This window comes from Mytilus galloprovincialis, chromosome 11 (genome assembly GCF_965363235.1).
Source record: "Mytilus galloprovincialis chromosome 11, xbMytGall1.hap1.1, whole genome shotgun sequence".
In the NCBI taxonomy this organism is placed as follows: domain Eukaryota; kingdom Metazoa; phylum Mollusca; class Bivalvia; order Mytilida; family Mytilidae; genus Mytilus; species Mytilus galloprovincialis.
The window spans coordinates 85,672,996-85,695,036 of record NC_134848.1 but is presented as its reverse complement, the minus strand read 5'-3'; the positions used below and the strand labels follow the sequence as shown (position 1 = coordinate 85,695,036).

At 35.7% G+C, this 22,041-nt stretch overlaps 1 protein-coding gene across 1 annotated transcript in view; it reads left to right on the top strand.

Annotated features, from left to right (window-relative positions):
• The window catches only part of LOC143052951 (uncharacterized), a 91,187-nt gene that overhangs the window by 17,992 nt on the left and 51,154 nt on the right, over positions 1 to 22,041 (top strand). Inside the window, exons 9-14 of the mRNA XM_076226131.1 lie at positions 4,969 to 5,111; positions 6,344 to 6,413; positions 6,907 to 7,092; positions 8,699 to 8,811; positions 14,983 to 15,146; positions 17,037 to 17,145. Coding sequence (XP_076082246.1) covers positions 4,969 to 5,111; positions 6,344 to 6,413; positions 6,907 to 7,092; positions 8,699 to 8,811; positions 14,983 to 15,146; positions 17,037 to 17,145 — 785 coding nt within the window. The remainder of the gene's footprint in view (positions 1 to 4,968; positions 5,112 to 6,343; positions 6,414 to 6,906; positions 7,093 to 8,698; positions 8,812 to 14,982; positions 15,147 to 17,036; positions 17,146 to 22,041) is intronic.

The following is a 22,041-nucleotide window of genomic DNA, read 5'->3' as shown; positions in this document are numbered from 1 at the left end:
ATTAATTTGAGGGGTGAATTGGAATTGATAATGCAATTAAAAAACTGTATCACCCAATTACAAAAGAAAATGGTGGGTAAAAACCCCAATTTGTGAATTCTTATCTGGAGCTCTGCATGTGTTCCGGGATATAAATGTGCTCCAGGATATAAAGGAGGAAGGTTAATATAACAGATAGAACAACTAGTAGTGTACATGTGCTCCGGGATATAAATGTGCTCCAGGATATAAAGGAGAAAGGTAAATATAACAGATAGAACTACTAGAAGTGTACATGTGCTCCCGGATATAAATGTGCTCCAGGATATAAAGGAGGAAGGTAAATATAACAGATAGAACAACTAGTAGTGTACATGTGCTCCGGGATATAAAGGAGAAAGGTTAATATAACAGATAGAACTACTAGAAGTGTACATGTGCTCCAGGATATAAATGTGCTCCAGGATATAAAGGAGAAAGGTAAATATAACAGATAGAACTACTAGAAGTGTACATGTGCTCCCGGATATAAATGTGCTCCAGGATATAAAGGAGAAAGGTAAATATAACAGATAGAACTACTAGAAGTGTACATGTGCTCCCGGATATAAATGTGCTCCAGGATATAAAGGAGGAAGGTAAATATAACAGATAGAACAACTAGTAGTGTACATGTGCTCCGGGATATAAAGGAGGAAGGTTAATATAACAGATAGAACTACTAGAAGTGTACATGTGCTCCAGGATATAAAGGAGAAAGGTAAATATAACAGATAGAACTACTAGAAGTGTACATGTGCTCCAGGATATAAAGGAGGAAGGTAAATACAACATATAAAACTACTAGAAGTGTACATGTGCTCCGGGATATAAAGAAGAAAGGTTAATATAACAGATAGAACTACTAGTAGTGTACATGTGCTCCCGGATATAAAGGAGAAAGGTAAATACAACAGATAAAACTACTAGAGTGTGTACATGTGCACCCGGATATAAAGGAGAAAGGTAAATATAACAGATAGAACTACTATAAGTGTACATGTGCTCCAGGATATAAAGGAGAAAGGTAAATATAACAGATAGAACTACTAGTAGTGTACATGTGCTCCAGGATATAAAGGAGAAAGGTAAATATAACAGATAGAACTACTAGAAGTGTACATGTACTCCCGGATATAAAGGAGAAAGGTTAATATAACAGATAGAACTACTAGTAGTGTACATGTGCTCCCGGATATAAAGGAGAAAGGTAAATATAACAGATAGAACAACTAGAAGTGTACATGTGCTCCAGGATATAAAGGAGAAAGGTAAATATAACAGATAGAACTACTAGAAGTGTACATGTGCTCCCGGATATAAATGTGCTCCAGGATATAAAGGAGAAAGGTAAATATAACAGATAGAACTACTAGAAGTGTACATGTGCTCCCGGATATAAATGTGCTCCAGGATATAAAGGAGGAAGGTAAATATAACAGATAGAACAACTAGAAGTGTACATGTGTTCCGGGATATAAAGGAGAAAGGTTAATATAACAGATAGAACTACTAGTAGTGTACATGTGCTCCGGGATATAAAGGAGGAAGGTAAATACAACATATAAAACTACTAGAAGTGTACATGTGCTCCGGGATATAAAGGAGGAAGGTTAATATAACAGATAGAACTACTAGAAGTGTACATGTGCTCCAGGATATAAAGGAGGAAGGTTAATATAACAGATAGAACTACTAGAAGTGTACATGTGCTCCAGGATATAAAGGAGGAAGGTAAATACAACATATAAAACTACTAGAAGTGTACATGTGCTCCGGGATATAAAGGAGGAAGGTTAATATAACAGATAGAACTACTAGAAGTGTACATGTGCTCCAGGATATAAAGGAGGAAGGTTAATATAACAGATAGAACTACTAGAAGTGTACATGTGCTCCCGGATATAAAGGAGAAAGGTAAATACAACATATAAAACTACTAGAAGTGTACATGTGCTCCGGGATATAAAGGAGGAAGGTTAATATAACAGATAGAACTACTAGAAGTGTACATGTGCTCCAGGATATAAAGGAGGAAGGTTAATATAACAGATAGAACTACTAGAAGTGTACATGTGCTCCAGGATATAAAGGAGGAAGGTTAATATAACAGATAGAACTACTAGTAGTGTACATGTGCTCCCGGATATAAAGGAGAAAGGTAAATATAACAGATAGAACTACTAGAAGTGTACATGTGCTCCAGGATATAAAGAAGAAAGGTTAATATAACAGATAGAACTACTAGAAGTGTACATGTGCTCCAGGATATAAAGGAGGAAGGTAAATACAACATATAAAACTACTAGAAGTGTACATGTGCTCCGGGATATAAATGTGCTCCAGGATATAAAGGAGGAAGGTAAATATAACAGATAGAACTACTAGTAGTGTACATGTGCTCCGGGATATAAATGTGCTCCAGGATATAAAGGAGGAAGGTTAATATAACAGATAAAACTACTAGAAGTGTACATGTGCTCCAGGATATAAAGGAGAAAGGTTAATATAACAGATAGAACTACTAGTAGTGTACATGTGCTCCGGGATATAAATGTGCTCCAGGATATAAAGGAGAAAGGTAAATATAACAGATAGAACTACTAGAAGTGTACATGTGCTCCCGGATATAAATGTGCTCCAGGATATAAAGGAGGAAGGTAAATATAACAGATAGAACAACTAGTAGTGTACATGTGCTCCGGGATATAAAGGAGAAAGGTAAATATAACAGATAGAACAACTAGAAGTGTACATGTGCTCCAGGATATAAAGGAGAAAGGTAAATATAACAGATAGAACTACTAGAAGTGTACATGTGCTCCCGGATATAAAGGAGGAAGGTTAATATAACAGATAGAACTACTAGTAGTGTACATGTGCTCCGGGATATAAAGGAGAAAGGTAAATACAACAGATAAAACTACTAGAAGTGTACATGTGCTCCGGGATATAAAGGAGGAAGGTTAATATAACAGATAGAACTACTAGAAGTGTACATGTGCTCCGGGATATAAAGGAGGAAGGTAAATATAACAGATAGAACTATTAGTAGTGTACATGTGCTCCGGGATATAAAGGAGGAAGGTAAATATAACAGATAGAACTACTAGAAGTGTACATGTGCTCCCGGATATAAAGGAGAAAGGTAAATACAACAGATAGAACTACTAGAAGTGTACATGTACTCCCGGATATAAAGGAGAAAGGTAAATACAACAGATAAAACTACTAGAAGTGTACATGTGCTCCCGGATATAAAGGAGAAAGGTAAGTATAACACTGTCAGATAAAACTACTAGAAGTGTACATGTACTCCCAGATATAAAGGAGAAAGGTAAATACAACAGATAGAACTACTAGAAGTGTACATGTGCTCCCGGATATAAAGGAGAAAGGTAAATACAACAGATAGAACTACTAGAAGTGTACATGTGCTCCCGGATATAAAGGAGAAAGGTAAATACAACAGATAGAACTACTAGAAGTGTACATGTGCTCCCGGATATAAAGGAGAAAGGTAAATACAACAGATAGAACTACTAGAAGTGTACATGTGCTCCTGGATATAAAGGAGAAAGGTAAATACAACAGATAAAACTACTAGAAGTGTACATGTGCTCCAGGATATAAAGGAGAAAGGTAAATACAACAGATAGAACTACTAGAAGTGTACATGTGCTCCAGGATATAAAGGAGAAAGGTAAATACAACAGATAGAACTACTAGAAGTGTACATGTGCTCCCTGATATAAAGGAGAAAGGTAAATACAACAGATAAAACTACTAGAAGTGTACATGTGCTCCCAGATATAAAGGAGAAAGGTAAATTATAACAGATAGAACTACTAGAAGTGTACATGTGCTCCCGGATATAAAGAAGAAAGGTAAATACAACAGATAGAACTACTAGAAGTGTACATGTGCTCCCGGATATAAAGGAGAAAGGTAAATACAACAGATAAAACTACTAGAAGTGTACATGTGCTCCCGGATATAAAGGAGAAAGGTAAATACAACAGATAAAACTACTAGAAGTGTACATGTGCTCCGGGATATAAAGGAGAAAGGTAAATATAACAGATAGAACTACTGGAAGTGTACATGTGCTCCCAGATTTAAAGGAGAAAGGTAAATACAACAGATAGAACTACTAGAAGTGTACATGTGCTCCGGGATATAAAGGAGAAAGGTAAATATAACAGATAGAACTACTGGAAGTGTACATGTGCTCCCAGATTTAAAGAAGAAAGGTAAATACAACAGATAGAACTACTAGAAGTGTACATGTGCTCCCAGATATAAAGGAGAAAGGTAAATTATAACAGATAGAACTACTAGAAGTGTACATGTGCTCCCGGATATAAAGGAGAAAGGTAAATATAACAGATAAAACTACTAGAAGTGTACATGTGCTCCCGGATATAAAGGAGAAAGGTAAATACAACAGATAAAACTACTAGAAGTGTACATGTGCTCCCGGATATAAAGGAGAAAGGTAAATACAACAGATAGAACTACTAGAAGTGTACATGTGCTCCCGGATATAAAGGAGAAAGGTAAATACAACAGATAAAACTGCTAGAAGTGTACATGTGCTCCCGGATATAAAGGAGAAAGGTAAATATATGACAGAGAAGTAGTACAGGCTTTATTCCTGATTTTGACTTTAAATATTCCAATTTCTTGGTGAAGTTTAAAAACAAATTAAATTGAAGAACTCTTAAAAAATGGTTTCTCCCTGAACCACACAAGTTGATTCCAAATGATTGAAAATAAATGAATTATAACTATGATTAATTCTATTCTAAATCAAATGGTGCCTGTTAGTTTCTAGACAAGAGGAAAATTCATTTAGTCGGTGTTATTAAAACAGGATTTTTCCTCACACAAATATATAGATCATTGTTACGAAAACATATTTCAAATTTCTGTTTATATTTTTTTCAGTTGTACTATTCAGTGCCCTGAAGGAACATTTGGACCATACTGTTCTCAGACGTGTTCCTGTAAAAATGGAGGAACATGTGAAGCAGTAAAAGGAACATGTATCTGTCCTGTGGGTTATACTGGGATAGACTGTACTGAAAGTAGTAAGTATCATGTGACTGTCATGTGGGTTATACTGAGACAGACTGTACTGAAAGTAGTAAGTATCATGTGACTGTTATGTGGGTTATACTGGGACAGACTGTACTGAAAGTAGTAAGTATCATGTGACTGTCATGTGATGGTCCTTTGGGTTATACTGGGACAGACTGTACTGAAAGTAGTAAGTATCATGTGACTGTTATGTGGGTTATACTGAGACAGACTGTACTGAAAGTAGTAAGTATCATGTGACTGTTATGTGGGTTATACTGGGACAGACTGTACTGAAAGTAGTAAGTATCATGTGACTGTCATGTGATGGTCCTTTGGGTTATACTGGGACAGACTGTACTGAAAGTAGTAAGTATCATGTGACTGTTATGTGGGTTATACTGGGACAGACTGTACTGAAAGTAGTAAGTATCATGTGACTGTTATGTGGGTTATACTGGGACAGACTGTACTGAAAGTAGTAAGTATCATGTGACTGTCATGTGATGGTCCTTTGGGTTATACTGGGACAGACTGTACTGAAAGTAGTAAGTATCATGTGACTGTTATGTGGGTTATACTGGGACAGACTGTACTGAAAGTAGTAAGTATCATGTGACTGTCATGTGATGGTCCTTTGGGTTATACTGGGACAGACTGTACTGAAAGTAGTAAGTATCATGTGACTGTTATGTGGGTTATACTGGGACAGACTGTACTGAAAGTAGTAAGTATCATGTGACTGCCATGTGGGTTATACTGGGACAGACTGAAGTGAAAGTAGTAAGTATCATGTGACAGCCATGTGAGGTATACTGGGACAGACTGTACTGAAAGTAGTAAGTATCATGTGACAGCCATGTGAGGTATACTGGGACAAAATGTACTGAAAGTAGTAAGTATCATGTGACTGTCATGTGGGTTATACTGGGACAGACTGTACTGAAAGTAGTAAGTATCATGTGACTGTCATGTGGGTTATACTGGGACAGACTGTACTGAAAGTAGTAAGTATCATGTGACTGTTCTGTGGGTTATACTAGGACAGACTGTACTGAAAGTAGTAAGTATCATGTGACTGTCATGTGACTGTTATTGGCAGATATATATACCCTCACTCTAAGATAGGGACTAATTGATATCACATCTGTTTGTATTTAAGGCTTCTTCATATATCAATTCTTTCAACTATTATTTTGTCACACTATACAGAAATGTTATCATACTATTGTTCTGTTTTCAGATTGTCCATCTTTTAAGTACGGAGAGAAGTGTCAAAAGGATTGTAAATGTAACAGAAAAACTACAGATCAGTAAGTAGTCTCCCTTTGTTATACACTTGTTTACAGGATGTGTTATGGTATCCTGCTGTCTGTCTGTCCGTCTATTTTCCACATGTCAGACAATAACTTAAAAATTATTCAAGCGTGATTGATGAGTCTTTTGTCGTCACGACTCGTGTCTGTTGTAAATATAAAATTTCAATCCTGGTGTCTATGATGAGTTATTTACCTGTTCTTTTATCAGTTGTTCGACCAAATCGTTGGATCTCTTCACGATTCTGTTTTAATGAATATCACAATCGACCTACAAATAGAAATAAGCTTGAAAATATTTATAGAACAAAGATTTTACTCCATTTTCATGGTCCGCTGAACATATAAAATTATAGTGAGGATAGGGCATATTCATGCATACTAGGGACACATTATTGTTACATCTACTATACCTAAATTTATTTTCTATATTTGATAAACTTGGTCAGGTAATTGTGATGTCATCCAGACATTATTATTTGTTTTATAGGTGTGACCCAGGGAATGGGAAGTGTAGTCAATGTTCCAGTGGATGGACTGGTCCCCTGTGTAATGAGACTTGCCCAGCTCCATACTATGGTGATGGATGTCAGAAGATCTGTTACTGTAAGAATGGCGGACTTTGTAATCATAAAACTGGAGTTTGTCAATGTCAAGCTGGTTACACAGGACAATAGTATGTTTAATAGACTTTCAGATAGATTTAGCCAATCATATAGTATGTATCATAGACTTTGAGATAGTTTTAGCCAATCATATAGTATGTATCATAGACTTTGAGATAGTTTTAGCCAATCATATAGTATGTATCATACACTTTCAGATAGTTTTAGCCAATCATATAGTATGTATCATAGACTTTGAGATAGTATTAGCCAATCATATAGTATGTATCATAGACTTTGAGATAGTATTAGCCAATCATATAGTATGTATCATAGACTTTGAGATAGTTTTAGCCAATCATATAGTATGTATCATACACTTTCAGATAGTTTTAGCCAATCATATAGTATGTATCATAAACTTTGAGATAGTATTAGCCAATCATATAGTATGTATCATAGACTTTGAGATAGTTGAGCCAATCATATAGTATGTATCATACAATTTGAGATAGTTTTAGCCAATCATATAATATGTAAATTACACTTTGAGATAGTTTTAGCCAATCATATAGTACTGTGAAAGTACTTTAATTCATGGGTATATATAACCCAAATAATTCAGTCGTTATATTCCGCTGATCTACGAAGGCTACATTAACGCCTGAACATCTTCCTCGATCAAGACCGTCAACTGGAAAATTCACACCGCTATGCAATACGGGAATTTTGATTTAAATTGGCAGCTAAGGAAGGAGGAGTTCCAAATGTTTATTGATGTTAATTAATTAATTATTATCAGATTTGTGTTAATTGAACACACGTGTCTGGCATGTCTGGTAAGACAATTACTAGACAGTTGCGCAGACTCATTATCCTGATCGCCGCCGATTGGCTCTCTCTCACAGAGAGCAGGCGACGCGGCCAATGATCATAAGGAGTTCAAGCCCTCGTGTGGGAGAAAATTGGACACAGAAAGGGTTTGAATTATTCGGGTTAGGTACATGGTACTGTGAAAGTACTTTAATTCGTGGGTATAAAAAACCACGAAAATCTGTACCCCACAAATAAAAAGTACTTTCACAGTATGTATCATAGACTTTCAGATAGTTTTAGCCAATTGTATGTAATTATACTGTGGAATCATTTATTTTCGTGGGTATCAATTTTTCCTATGGCCTCCAACAGTGAGAAAACCCCATACCAACTAGACGGCTTTAAAAGGCCCCATTGTGACTTGGATGGAGAATTGTTTCATTGTCACTCATTCTGTATCTTTCTATCTTCTTAAATCTCTAACAGAAATGAACCTAATTGTAGACTATTATTTAGGAGAGAACAATATTGTATTTTAAGCTCCGACAGCATGAATTGGGGATTTTATGGTCGCAAATTATTTTTTTGGCGACGCGTTAGCGGAGACAGTAAACAGGTATTTGCGACCATCAAATCCCAAATTGATGCCATCAGAGCTTAAAATACAATATTGTTATCTCCATTCTAATGAAACTGACAGAAAACAATGTTAAAACATGTATTTAAAATTTGTCATATGCCGTCTTGGGCTTGGGTGTGCTTCCATAACATCAATTCTCAATTGATGCCAGGTAAGAAGTGACGTTATCCAATCAAAATGAACGTTACCAACGTTGTTGCATTAAAATGTTTATTTTACAGTTGTGGAACTAAATGTACGAAGGGAAAGTTTGGTTTAGGATGTCAACAGACTTGTCTTTGTCAGAATAACGCTGAGTGTGTACCTGAGAATGGATTCTGTATTTGTTCACCAGGTGAGAGAGTGATAGTTTAACCAATCATGTAGTATGTATCATACAGTTTGTGATAGTTTAACCAATCATGTAGTATGTTTCATAGAGACTGATAGTTTAACCAATCATGTAGTATGTATCATACAGTTTGTGATAGTTTAACCAATCATGTAGTATGTATCATACAGTTTGTGATAGTTTAACCAATCATATAGTATGTATCATACAATTTGTGATAGTTTAACCAATCATGTAGTATATTTCATACAGTTTGTGATAGTTTAACAATCATGTAGTATGTTTCATAGAGTTTGTGATAGTTTAACCAATCATGTAGTATGTATCATACAGTTTGTGATAGTTTAACCAATCATGTAGTATGTATCATACAGTTTGTGATAGTTTAACCAATCATGTTGTATGTTATATACAGTGTGTGATAGTTTAACCAATCATGTAGTATGTATCATACAGTTTGTGATAGTTTAACCAATCATGTAATATGTATCATACAGTTTGTGATAGTTTAACCAATCATGTAGTATGTATCATACAGTTTGTGATAGTTTAACCAATCATGTAGTATGTTTCATACAATTTGTGATAGTTTAACCAATCATGTAGTATATTTCATACAGTTTGTGATAGTTTAACCAATCATGTAGTATGTTTCATACAGTTTGTGATAGTTTAACAATCATGTAGTATGTTTCATACAGTTTGTGATAGTTTAACCAATCATGTAGTATGTTTCATACAGTTTGTGATAGTTTAACAATCATGTAGTATGTTTCATACAGTTTGTGATAGTTTAACCAATCATGTAGTATGTTTCATACAGTTTGTGATAGTTTAACAATCATGTAGTATATTTCATACAGTTTGTGATAGTTTAACCAATCATGTAGTATGTTTCATACAGTTTGTGATAGTTTAACAATCATGTAGTATGTTTCATACAGTTTGTGATAGTTTAACCAATCATGTAGTATGTTTCATACAGTTTGTGATAGTTTAACCAATCATGTAGTATGTTTCATACAGTTTGTGATAGTTTAACCAATCATATAGTATGTATCATACAGTTTGTGATAGTTTAACCAATCATGTAGTATGTATCATACAATTTGTGATAGTTTAACCAATCATGTAGTATATTTCATACAGTTTGTGATAGTTTAACCAATCATGTAGTATGTATCATACAGTTTGTGATAGTTTAACCAATCATGTAGTATGTATCATACAGTTTGTGATAGTTTAACCAATCATGTAGTTTGTTTCATACAGTTTGTGATAGTTTAACAATCATGTAGTATGTTTCATACAGTTTGTGATAGTTTAACCAATCATGTAGTATGTATCATACAGTTTGTGATAGTTTAACCAATCATGTAGTATGTATCATACAGTTTGTGATAGTTTAACCAATCATGTAGTATGTTTCATACAGTTTGTGATAGTTTAACCAATCATGTAGTATGTATCATACAGTTTGTGATAGTTTAACCAATCATGTAGTATGTTTCATACAGTTTGTGATAGTTTAACCAATCATGTAGTATGTATCATACAGTTTGTGATAGTTTAACCAATCATGTAGTATGTATCATACAATTTGTGATAGTTTAACCAATCATGTAGTATGTATCATACAGTTTGTGATAGTTTAACCAATCATGTAGTATGTATCATACAGTTTGTGATAGTTTAACCAATCATGATGTATGTTATATACAGTGTGTGATAGTTTAACCAATCATGTAGTATGTATCATACAGTGTGTGATAGTTTAACCAATCATGTAGTATGTATCATACAGTTTGTGATAGTTTAACCAATCATGTAGTGTGTATCATACAGTTTGTGATAGTTTAACCAATCATGTAGTATGTATCATACAGTTTGTGATAGTTTAACCAATCATGTAATATGTTATATACAGTTTGTGATAGTTTAACCAATCATGTAGTATGTTTCATAGAGTTTGTGATAGTTTAACCAATCATGTAGTATGTTTCATACAGTTTGTGATAGTTTAACCAATCATGTAGTATGTATCATACAGTTTGTGATAGTTTAACCAATCATGTAGTATATTTCATACAGTTTGTGATAGTTTAACCAATCATGTAGTGTGTATCATACAGTTTGTGATAGTTTAACCAATCATGTAGTATGTATCATACAGTTTGTGATAGTTTAACCAATCATGTAGTATATTTCATACAGTTTGTGATAGTTTAACAATCATGTAGTATGTTTCATAGAGTTTGTGATAGTTTAACCAATCATGTAGTATGTATCATACAGTTTGTGATAGTTTAACCAATCATGTAGTATGTATCATACAGTTTGTGATAGTTTAACCAATCATGTAGTATGTATCATACAGTTTGTGATAGTTTAACCAATCATGTTGTATGTTATATACAGTGTGTGATAGTTTAACCAATCATGTAGTATGTATCATACAGTTTGTGATAGTTTAACCAATCATGTAGTATGTTTCATAGAGACTGATAGTTTAACCAATCATGTAGTATGTTTCATAGAGACTGATAGTTTAAGCAATCATGTAGTATGTATCATAGAGTGTGTGATAGTTTAACCAATCATGTAGTATGTATCATACAATTTGTGATAGTTTAACCAATCATGTAGTATGTTTCATAGAGAGTGATAATTTAACCAATCATGTAGTATGTTTCATAGAGACTGATAGTTTAACAATCATGTAGTATGTTTCATAGAGACTGATAGTTTAACCAATCATGTAGTATGTTTCATACAGTTTGTGATAGTTTAACCAATCATGTAGTATGTTTCATACAGTTTGTGATAGTTTAACCAATCATGTAGTATGTATCATACAGTTTGTGATAGTTTAACCAATCATGTAGTATGTATCATACAGTTTGTGATAGTTTAACCAATCATGTAGTATGTTTCATACAGTTTGTGATAGTTTAACCAATCATGTAGTATGTATCATACAGTTTGTGATAGTTTAACCAATCATGTAGTATGTATCATACAGTTTGTGATAGTTTAACCAATCATGTAGTATGTATCATACAGTTTGTGATAGTTTAACCAATCATGTAGTATGTATCATACAGTTTGTGATAGTTTAACCAATCATGTAGTATATTTCATACAGTTTGTGATAGTTTAACCAATCATGTAGTGTGTATCATACAGTTTGTGATAGTTTAACCAATCATGTAGTATGTATCATACAGTTTGTGATAGTTTAACCAATCATGTAGTATATTTCATACAGTTTGTGATAGTTTAACAATCATGTAGTATGTTTCATAGAGTTTGTGATAGTTTAACCAATCATGTAGTATGTATCATACAGTTTGTGATAGTTTAACCAATCATGTAGTATGTATCATACAGTTTGTGATAGTTTAACCAATCATGTAGTATGTATCATACAGTTTGTGATAGTTTAACCAATCATGTTGTATGTTATATACAGTGTGTGATAGTTTAACCAATCATGTAGTATGTATCATACAGTTTGTGATAGTTTAACCAATCATGTAGTATGTTTCATAGAGACTGATAGTTTAACCAATCATGTAGTATGTTTCATAGAGACTGATAGTTTAAGCAATCATGTAGTATGTATCATAGAGTGTGTGATAGTTTAACCAATCATGTAGTATGTATCATACAATTTGTGATAGTTTAACCAATCATGTAGTATGTTTCATAGAGAGTGATAATTTAACCAATCATGTAGTATGTTTCATAGAGACTGATAGTTTAACAATCATGTAGTATGTTTCATAGAGACTGATAGTTTAACCAATCATGTAGTATGTTTCATACAGTTTGTGATAGTTTAACCAATCATGTAGTATGTTTCATACAGTTTGTGATAGTTTAACCAATCATGTAGTATGTTTCATACAGTTTGTGATAGTTTAACCAATCATGTAGTATGTATCATACAGTTTGTGATAGTTTAACCAATCATGTAGTATGTATCATACAGTTTGTGATAGTTTAACCAATCATGTAGTATGTTTCATACAGTTTGTGATAGTTTAACCAATCATGTAGTATGTTTCATACAGTTTGTGATAGTTTAACCAATCATGTAGTATGTATCATACAGTTTGTGATAGTTTAACCAATCATGTAGTATGTATCATACAGTTTGTGATAGTTTAACCAATCATGTAGTATGTATCATACAGTTTGTGATAGTTTAACCAATCATGTAGTATGTTTCATAGAGACTGATAGTTTAACCAATCATGTAGTATGTTTCATACAGTTTGTGATAGTTTAACCAATCATGTAGTATGTTTCATAGAGACTGATAGTTTAACCAATCATGTAGTATGTTTCATACAGTTTGTGATAGTTTAACCAATCATGTAGTATGTATCATAGAGTGTGTGATAGTTTAACAATCATGTAGTATGTATCATACAGTTTGTGATAGTTTAACCAATCATGTAGTATGTATCATGCAGTTTGTGATAGTTTAACCAATCATGTAGTATATTTCATACAGTTTGTGATAGTTTAACCAATCATGTAGTATGTATCATACAGTTTGTGATAGTTTAACCAATCATGTAGTATGTATCATACAGTTTGTGATAGTTTAAACAATCATGTTGTATGTTATATACAGTGTGTGATAGTTTAACCAATCATGTAATATGTTATATACAGTTTGTGATAGTTTAACCAATCATGTAATATGTTATATACAGTTTGTGATAGTTTAACCAATCATGTAGTATGTATCATACAGTGTGTGATAGTTTAACCAATCATGTAATATGTTATATACAGTTTGTGATAGTTTAACCAATCATGTAGTATGTATCATACAGTTTGTGATAGTTTAACCAATCATGTAGTATGTATCATACACTTTGTGATAGTTTAACCAATCATGTAGTATGTATCATACAGTTTGTGATAGTTTAACCAATCATGTAGTATGTATCATACAGTTTGTGATAGTTTAACCAATCATGTAGTATGTATCATACAGTTTGTGATAGTTTAACCAATCATGTAGTATGTTTCATACAGTTTGTGATAGTTAACCAATCATGTAGTATGTTTCATACAGTTTGTGATAGTTTAACCAATCATGTAGTATGTTTCATACAGTTTGTGATAGTTTAACCAATCATGTAGTATGTTTCATACAGTTTGTGATAGTTTAACCAATCATGTAGTATGTTTCATACAGTTTGTGATAGTTTAACCAATCATGTAGTATGTTTCATACAGTTTGTGATAGTTTAACGTTTCATACAGTTTGTGATAGTTTAACCAATCATGTAGTATGTTTCATACACTTTGTGATAGTTAAACCAATCATGTAGTAGGTTTCATACACTTTGTGATAGTTTAACCAATCATGTAGTATGTTTCATACAGTTTGTGATAGTTTAACCAATCATGTAGTATGTTTCATACAGTTTGTGATAGTTTAACCAATCATGTAGTATGTTTCATAGAGTTTGTGATAGTTTTAGCTAATCATAAAGTGTGTATCATAGAGTTTATGGTGCACTTGCATGTGTGATACAGAGCGGAGCCAGTAAAATTAATATTTGTGATGGCCAAAACCTAATTTGACAGTGGCAACTCAAAAAATACAATATAATTCCTATTGTGGCAACTCATAAAATACAATATTATTCCTGTTGTGGCAACTCATAAAATACAATATTATTCCTGTTGTGGCAACTCATAAATTACAATATTATTTCCGTTGTGGCAACTCATAAAATACAATATTATTCCTGTTGTTGCAACTCATTAATTACAATATTATTCCTATTTTTATGCAATACTCTTACCAAGATCAAAATTATATATTTTTAATATGCCAACAATGTTACCAATGACCTTTAACCATGGAATATTGGCAATCATCCAAATGAAATTGGTACTACATGACTTGAAGCATTTGTACTTAACTAATTTATTACCAAAATATTTTTTCTGATATTTGTTTGATGAGGTCTTCCATTTAAGAACATAGAAATATTCAAGCATATCATTTCTCCAGCTTTTTTTGTCTCTGTGAATACAAGGCATCATACTACCTGTGATTCGAATGTGAAATTTAAGTTATGAAAGTTTGACATGTAAATAATACTGACCACTTGAATGTAAAAACAAAATTTATATTTTTAGGCTGGAAAGGATTGACCTGTGAATCCCAATGTCCAAAGGGTTTATATGGTAAAGATTGTCAGTCTAAATGTAAATGTCAAAATGGTGGATATTGTTACCCAGCAACAGGTCACTGCACATGTCCTCCTGGTTTCTATGGTGATTCCTGTGAAAAAAACTGCCCTGTAAGTATTTCTTTGACTGTGCTATCTCTTGTTGTTAGTCAAGGTCGTTAAACAATCCCTAGTAGTACTTTAACTATGTTTTCTAAAACATGATACAAAAACCTTGAAGAAAAACATACAAAATTAAGGCAAATAAACTCCCCTATTTAAAGACTGACAACAGTCTACACGTCTATACAAAATAAAGGAATAGAGGCCCTAACAAAAACATGGAGGGGTGATTCAGGTGCTCATGAAGGTGAACAGTAAGAAGTGGAGTTAGTAGGGTGATTTGGGACTCAAGAAGGTGAACAGTAAGAAGTGGAGTTAGAAGGGGGATTCAGGTGCTCTAGAAGGTGAACAGTAAGAAGTGGAGTTAGTAGGGGGATTCAGGTGCTCTAGAAGGTGAACAGTAAGAAGTGGAGTTAGTAGGGGGATTCAGGTGCTCTAGAAGGTGAACAGTAAGAAGTAGAGTTAGTAGGGGGATTCAGGTGCTCTAGAAGGTGAACAGTAAGAAGTGGAGTTAGTAGGGGGATTCAGGTGCTCTAGAAGGTGAACAGTAAGAAGTGGAGTTAGTAGGGGGATTCAGGTGCTCTAGAAGGTGAACAGTAAGAAGTGGAGTTAGTAGGGGGATTCAGGTGCTCTAGAAGGTGAACAGTAAGAAGTGGAGTTAGTAGGGGGATTCAGGTGCTCTAGAAGGTGAACAGTAAGAAGTGGAGTTAGTAGGGGGATTCAGGTGCTCTAGAAGGTGAACAGTAAGAAGTGGAGTTAGTAGGGGGATTCAGGTGCTCTAGAAGGTGAACAGTAAGAAGTGGAGTTAGTAGGGGGATTCAGGTGCTCTAGAAGGTGAACAGTAAGAAGTGGAGTTAGTAGGGGGATTCAGGTGCTCTAGAAGGTGAACAGTAAGAAGTGGAGTTAGTAGGGGGATTTGGGACTCAAGAAGGTGAACAGGAAGAAGTGGAGTTAGAAGGGGGATTCAGGTGCTCTAGAAGGTGAACAGTAAGAAGTGGAGTTAGTAGGGGGATTCAGGTGCTCTAGAAGGTGAACAGTAAGAAGTGTAGTTAGTAGGGGATTTGGGGCTCTATAAGGTGAACAGTAAGAGGTGGAGTTACTAGGGGGGATTTGGGGCTCTGGAAGGTTTTACATTTAGCATTTGTAGTAATTCCTGTTCAAAATCAATGAAAATTAACAAGTGTTCTCATTTTATGTAATTTTAATTATTGTATTTAACTTTTGTAGCAATGGATGTTTGGTTATAATTATTGTATTTAACCTTTGTAGCAATGGATGTTTGGTTTTAATTATTGTATTTAACCTTTTTAGCAATGGATGTTTGGTTTTAATTATTGTATTTAACCTTTTTAGCAATGGATGTTTGGTTATAATTATTGTATTTAACCTTTTTAGCAATGGATGTTTGGTTATAATTATTGTATTTAACCTTTTTAGCAATGGATGTTTGGTTATAATTATTGTATTTAACCTTTTTAGCAATGGATGTTTGGTTATAATTATTGTATTTAACCTTTTTAGCAATGGATGTTTAGTTATAATTATTGTATTTAACCTTTTTAGCAATGGATGTTTGGTTTTAATTATTGTATTTAACCTTTTTAGCAATGGATGTTTGGTTATAATTATTGTATTTAACCTTTTTAGCAATGGATGTTTGGTTATAATTATTGTATTTAACCTTTTTAGCAATGGATGTTTGGTTATAATTATTGTATTTAACCTTTTTAGCAATGGATGTTTGGTTATAATTATTGTATTTAACCTTTTTAGCAATGGATGTTTAGTTATAATTATTGTATTTAACCTTTTTAGCAATGGATGTTTGGTTTTAATTATTGTATTTAACCTTTTAAGCAATGGATGTTTGGTTATAATTATTGTATTTAACCTTTTTAGCAATGGATGTTTGGTTATGTTTGTGGACAGAAATGTTCCTGTGAGAAACAGAACTCTTTGTCATGTGAAGCAGGAACTGGACGATGTGTTTGTAAATCAGGGTGGCACGGTAGGTGGTAATGTTAGACAAACTAGATTATTGTCATGTGAGGCAGGAACTGGACGATGTGTTTGTAAATCTGGGTGGCACGGTAGGTGGTAATGATAGACAAACTTGATTATTGTCATGTGAGGCAGGAACTGGACGATGTGTTTGTAAATCAGGGTGGCACGGTAGGTGGTAATGTTAGACAAACTAGATTATTGTCATGTGAGGCAGGAACTGGACGATGTGTTTGTAAATCAGGGTGGCACGGTAGGTGGTAATGTTAGACAAACTAGATTATTGTCATGTGAGGCAGGAACTGGACGATGTGTTTGTAAATCAGGGTGGCACGGTAGGTGGTAATGATAGACAAACTTGATTATTGTCATGTGAGGCAGGAACTGGACGATGTGTTTGTAAATCAGGGTGGCATGGTAGGTGGTAATGTTAGACAAACTAGATTATTGTCATGTGAGGCAGGAACTGGACGATGTGTTTGTAAATCAGGGTGGCACGGTAGGTGGTAATGATAGACAAACTTGATTATTGTCATGTGAGGCAGGAACTGGACGATGTGTTTGTAAATCAGGGTGGCACGGTAGGTGGTAATGTTAGACAAACTAGATTATTGTCATGTGAAGCAGGCACTGGACGATGTGTTTGTAAATCTGGGTGGCACGGTAGGTGGTAATGATAGACAAACTTGATTATTGTCATGTGAGGCAGGAACTGGACGATGTGTTTGTAAATCAGGGTGGCACGGTAGGTGGTAATGTTAGACAAACTAGATTATTGTCATTTGAAGCAGGAACTGGACGATGTGTTTGTAAATCAGGGTGGCACGGTAGGTGGTAATGTTAGACAAACTAGATTATTGTCATGTGAAGCAGGAACTGGACGATGTGTTTGTAAATCAGGGTGGCACGGTAGGTGGTAATGATGGACACACTAGATTATTGTCATGTGAAGCAGGCACTGGACGATGTGTTTGTAAATCAGGGTGGCACGGTAGGTGGTAATGTTAGACAAACTAGATTATTGTCATGTGAGGCAGGAACTGGACGATGTGTTTGTAAATCAGGGTGGCACGGTAGGTGGTAATGATGGACACACTTGATTATTGTCATGTGAAGCAGGCACTGGACGATGTGTTTGTAAATCAGGGTGGCACGGTAGGTGGTAATGATGGACACACTTGATTATTGTCATGTGAAGCAGGCACTGGACGATGTGTTTGTAAATCAGGGTGGCACGGTAGGTGGTAATGATGGACACACTAGATTATTGTCATGTGAAGCAGGCACTGGACGATGTGTTTGTAAATCAGGGTGGCACGGTAGGTGGTAATGTTAGTCAAACTAGATTATTGTCATTTGAAGCAGGCACTGGACGATGTGTTTGTAAATCAGGGTGGCATGGTAGGTGGTAATGTTAGACAAACTAGATTATTGTCATGTGAAGCAGGCACTGGACGATGTGTTTGTAAATCAGGGTGGCACGGTAGGTGGTAATGTTAGACAAACTAGATTATTGTCATGTGAGGCAGGAACTGGACGATGTGTTTGTAAATCAGGGTGGCACGGTAGGTGGTAATGTTAGACAAACTAGATTATTGTCATGTGAAGCAGGAACTGGACGATGTGTTTGTAAATCAGGGTGGCACGGTAGGTGGTAATGTTAGACAAACTAGATTATTGTCATGTGAGGCAGGAACTGGACGATGTGTTTGTAAATCAGGGTGGCACGGTAGGTGGTAATGTTAGACAAACTAGATTATTGTCATGTGAAGCAGGAACTGGACGATGTGTTTGTAAATCAGGGTGGCACGGTAGGTGGTAATGTTAGACAAACTAGATTATTGTCATGTGAAGCAGGAACTGGACGATGTGTTTGTAAATCAGGGTGGCACGGTAGGTGGTAATGTTAGACAAACTAGATTATTGTCATGTGAAGCAGGAACTGGACGATGTGTTTGTAAATCAGGGTGGCACGGTAGGTGGTAATGTTAGACAAACTAGATTATTGTCATGTGAAGCAGGAACTGGACGATGTGTTTGTAAATCAGGGTGGCACGGTAGGTGGTAATGTTAGACAAACTAGATTATTGTCATGTGAAGCAGGAACTGGACGATGTGTTTGTAAATCAGGGTGGCACGGTAGGTGGTAATGTTAGACAAACTAGATTATTGTCATGTGAAGCAGGAACTGGACGATGTGTTTGTAAATCAGGGTGGCACGGTAGGTGGTAATGTTAGACACACTAGATTATTGTCATGTGAAGCAGGAACTGGACGATGTGTTTGTAAATCAGGGTGGCACGGTAGGTGGTATTGTTAGACACACTAGATTTTTGTCATGTGAGGCAGGAACTGGACGATGTGTTTGTAAATCAGGGTGGCACGGTAGGTGGTATTGTTAGACACACTAGATTATTGTCATGTGAAGCAGGAACTGGACGATGTGTTTGTAAATCAGGGTGGCACGGTAGGTGGTAATGTTAGACAAACTAGATTATTGTCATGTGAAGCAGGAACTGGACGATGTGTTTGTAAATCAGGGTGGCACGGTAGGTGGTAATGTTAGACAAACTAGATTATTGTCATGTGAAGCAGGAACTGGACGATGTGTTTGTAAATCAGGGTGGCACGGTAGGTGGTAATGATGGACACACTAGATTATTGTCATGTGAAGCAGGCACTGGACGATGTGTTTGTAAATCAGGGTGGCACGGTAGGTGGTAATGTTAGACAAACTAGATTATTGTCATGTGAAGCAGGAACTGGACGATGTGTTTGTAAATCAGGGTGGCACGGTAGGTGGTAATGATGGACACACTAGATTATTGTCATGTGAAGCAGGCACTGGACGATGTGTTTGTAAATCAGGGTGGCACGGTAGGTGGTAATGTTAGACAAACTAGATTATTGTCATGTGAAGCAGGAACTGGACGATGTGTTTGTAAATCAGGGTGGCACGGTAGGTGGTAATGATGGACACACTAGATTATTGTCATGTGAAGCAGGAACTGGACGATGTGTTTGTAAATCAGGGTGGCACGGTAGGTGGTAATGTTAGACAAACTTGATTATTGTCATGTGAAGCAGGAACTGGACGATGTGTTTGTAAATCAGGGTGGCACAGTAGGTGGTAATGTTAGACAAACTAGATTATTGTCATGTGAAGCAGGAACTGGACGATGTGTTTGTAAATCAGGGTGGCACGGTAGGTGGTAATGTTAGACAAACTAGATTATTGTCATGTGAAGCAGGAACTGGATGATGTGTTTGTAAATCAGGGTGGCACGGTAGGTGGTAATGTTAGACAAACTAGATTATTGTCATGTGAAGCAGGAACTGGACGATGTGTTTGTAAATCAGGGTGGCACGGTAGGTGGTAATGTTAGACAAACTAGATTATTGTCATGTGAAGCAGGAACTGGACGATGTGTTTGTAAATCAGGGTGGCACGGTAGGTGGTAATATTAGACAAACTTGATTATTGTCATGTGAAGCAGGAACTGGACGATGTGTTTGTAAATCAGGGTGGCACGGTAGGTGGTAATGATGGACACACTAGATTATTGTCATGTGAAGCAGGCACTGGACGATGTGTTTGTAAATCTGGGTGGCACGGTAGGTGGAAATGATAGACAAACTAGATTATTGTCATGTGAGGCAGGCACTGGACGATGTGTTTGTAAATCAGGGTGGCACGGTAGGTGGTAATGTTAGACAAACTAGATTATTGTCATGTGAAGCAGGCACTGGACGATGTGTTTGTAAATCAGGGTGGCACGGTAGGTGGTAATGTTAGACAAACTTGTTTATTGTCATGTGAAGCAGGAACTGGACGATGTGTTTGTAAATCAGGGTGGCACGGTAGGTGGTAATATTAGACAAACTTGATAAATGTCATGTGAAGCAGGAACTGGACGATGTGTTTGTAAATCAGGGTGGCACGGTAGGTGGTAATGTTAGACAAACTTGTTTATTGTCATGTGAAGCAGGAACTGGACGATGTGTTTGTAAATCAGGGTGGCACGGTAGGTGGTATTGTTAGACAAACTTGTTTATTGTCATGTGAAGCAGGAACTGGACGATGTGTTTGTAAATCAGGGTGGCACGGTAGGTGGTAATGTTAGACAAACTAGATTATTGTCATGTGAAGCAGGAACTGGACGATGTGTTTGTAAATCAGGGTGGCACGGTAGGTGGTAATGTTAGACAAACTTGTTTATTGTCATGTGAAGCAGGAACTGGACGATGTGTTTGTAAATCAGGGTGGCACGGTAGGTGGTATTGTTAGACAAACTTGTTTATTGTCATGTGAAGCAGGAACTGGACGATGTGTTTGTAAATCTGGGTGGCACGGTAGGTGGTAATGTTAGACAAACTAGATTATTGTCATGTGAAGCAGGAACTGGACGATGTGTTTGTAAATCAGGGTGGCACGGTAGGTGGTAATGTTAGACAAACTTGTTTATTGTCATGTGAAGCAGGAACTGGACGATGTGTTTGTAAATCAGGTTGGCATGGTAGGTGGTAATGTTAGACAAACTTGTTTATTGTCATGTGAAGCAGGAACTGGACGATGTGTTTGTAAATCAGGGTGGCACGGTAGGTGGTAATGTTAGACAAACTAGATTATTGTCATGTGAAGCAGGAACTGGACGATGTGTTTATAAATCAGGGTGGCACGGTAGGTGGTAATGTTAGACAAACTAGATTATTGTCATGTGAGGCAGGAACTGGACGATGTGTTTGTAAATCAGGGTGGCACGGTAGGTGGTAATGTTAGACAAACTTGATTATTGTCATGTGAAGCAGGAACTGGACGATGTGTTTGTAAATCAGGGTGGCACGGTAGGTGGTAATGTTAGACAAACTAGATTATTGTCATGTGAAGCAGGAACTGGACGAT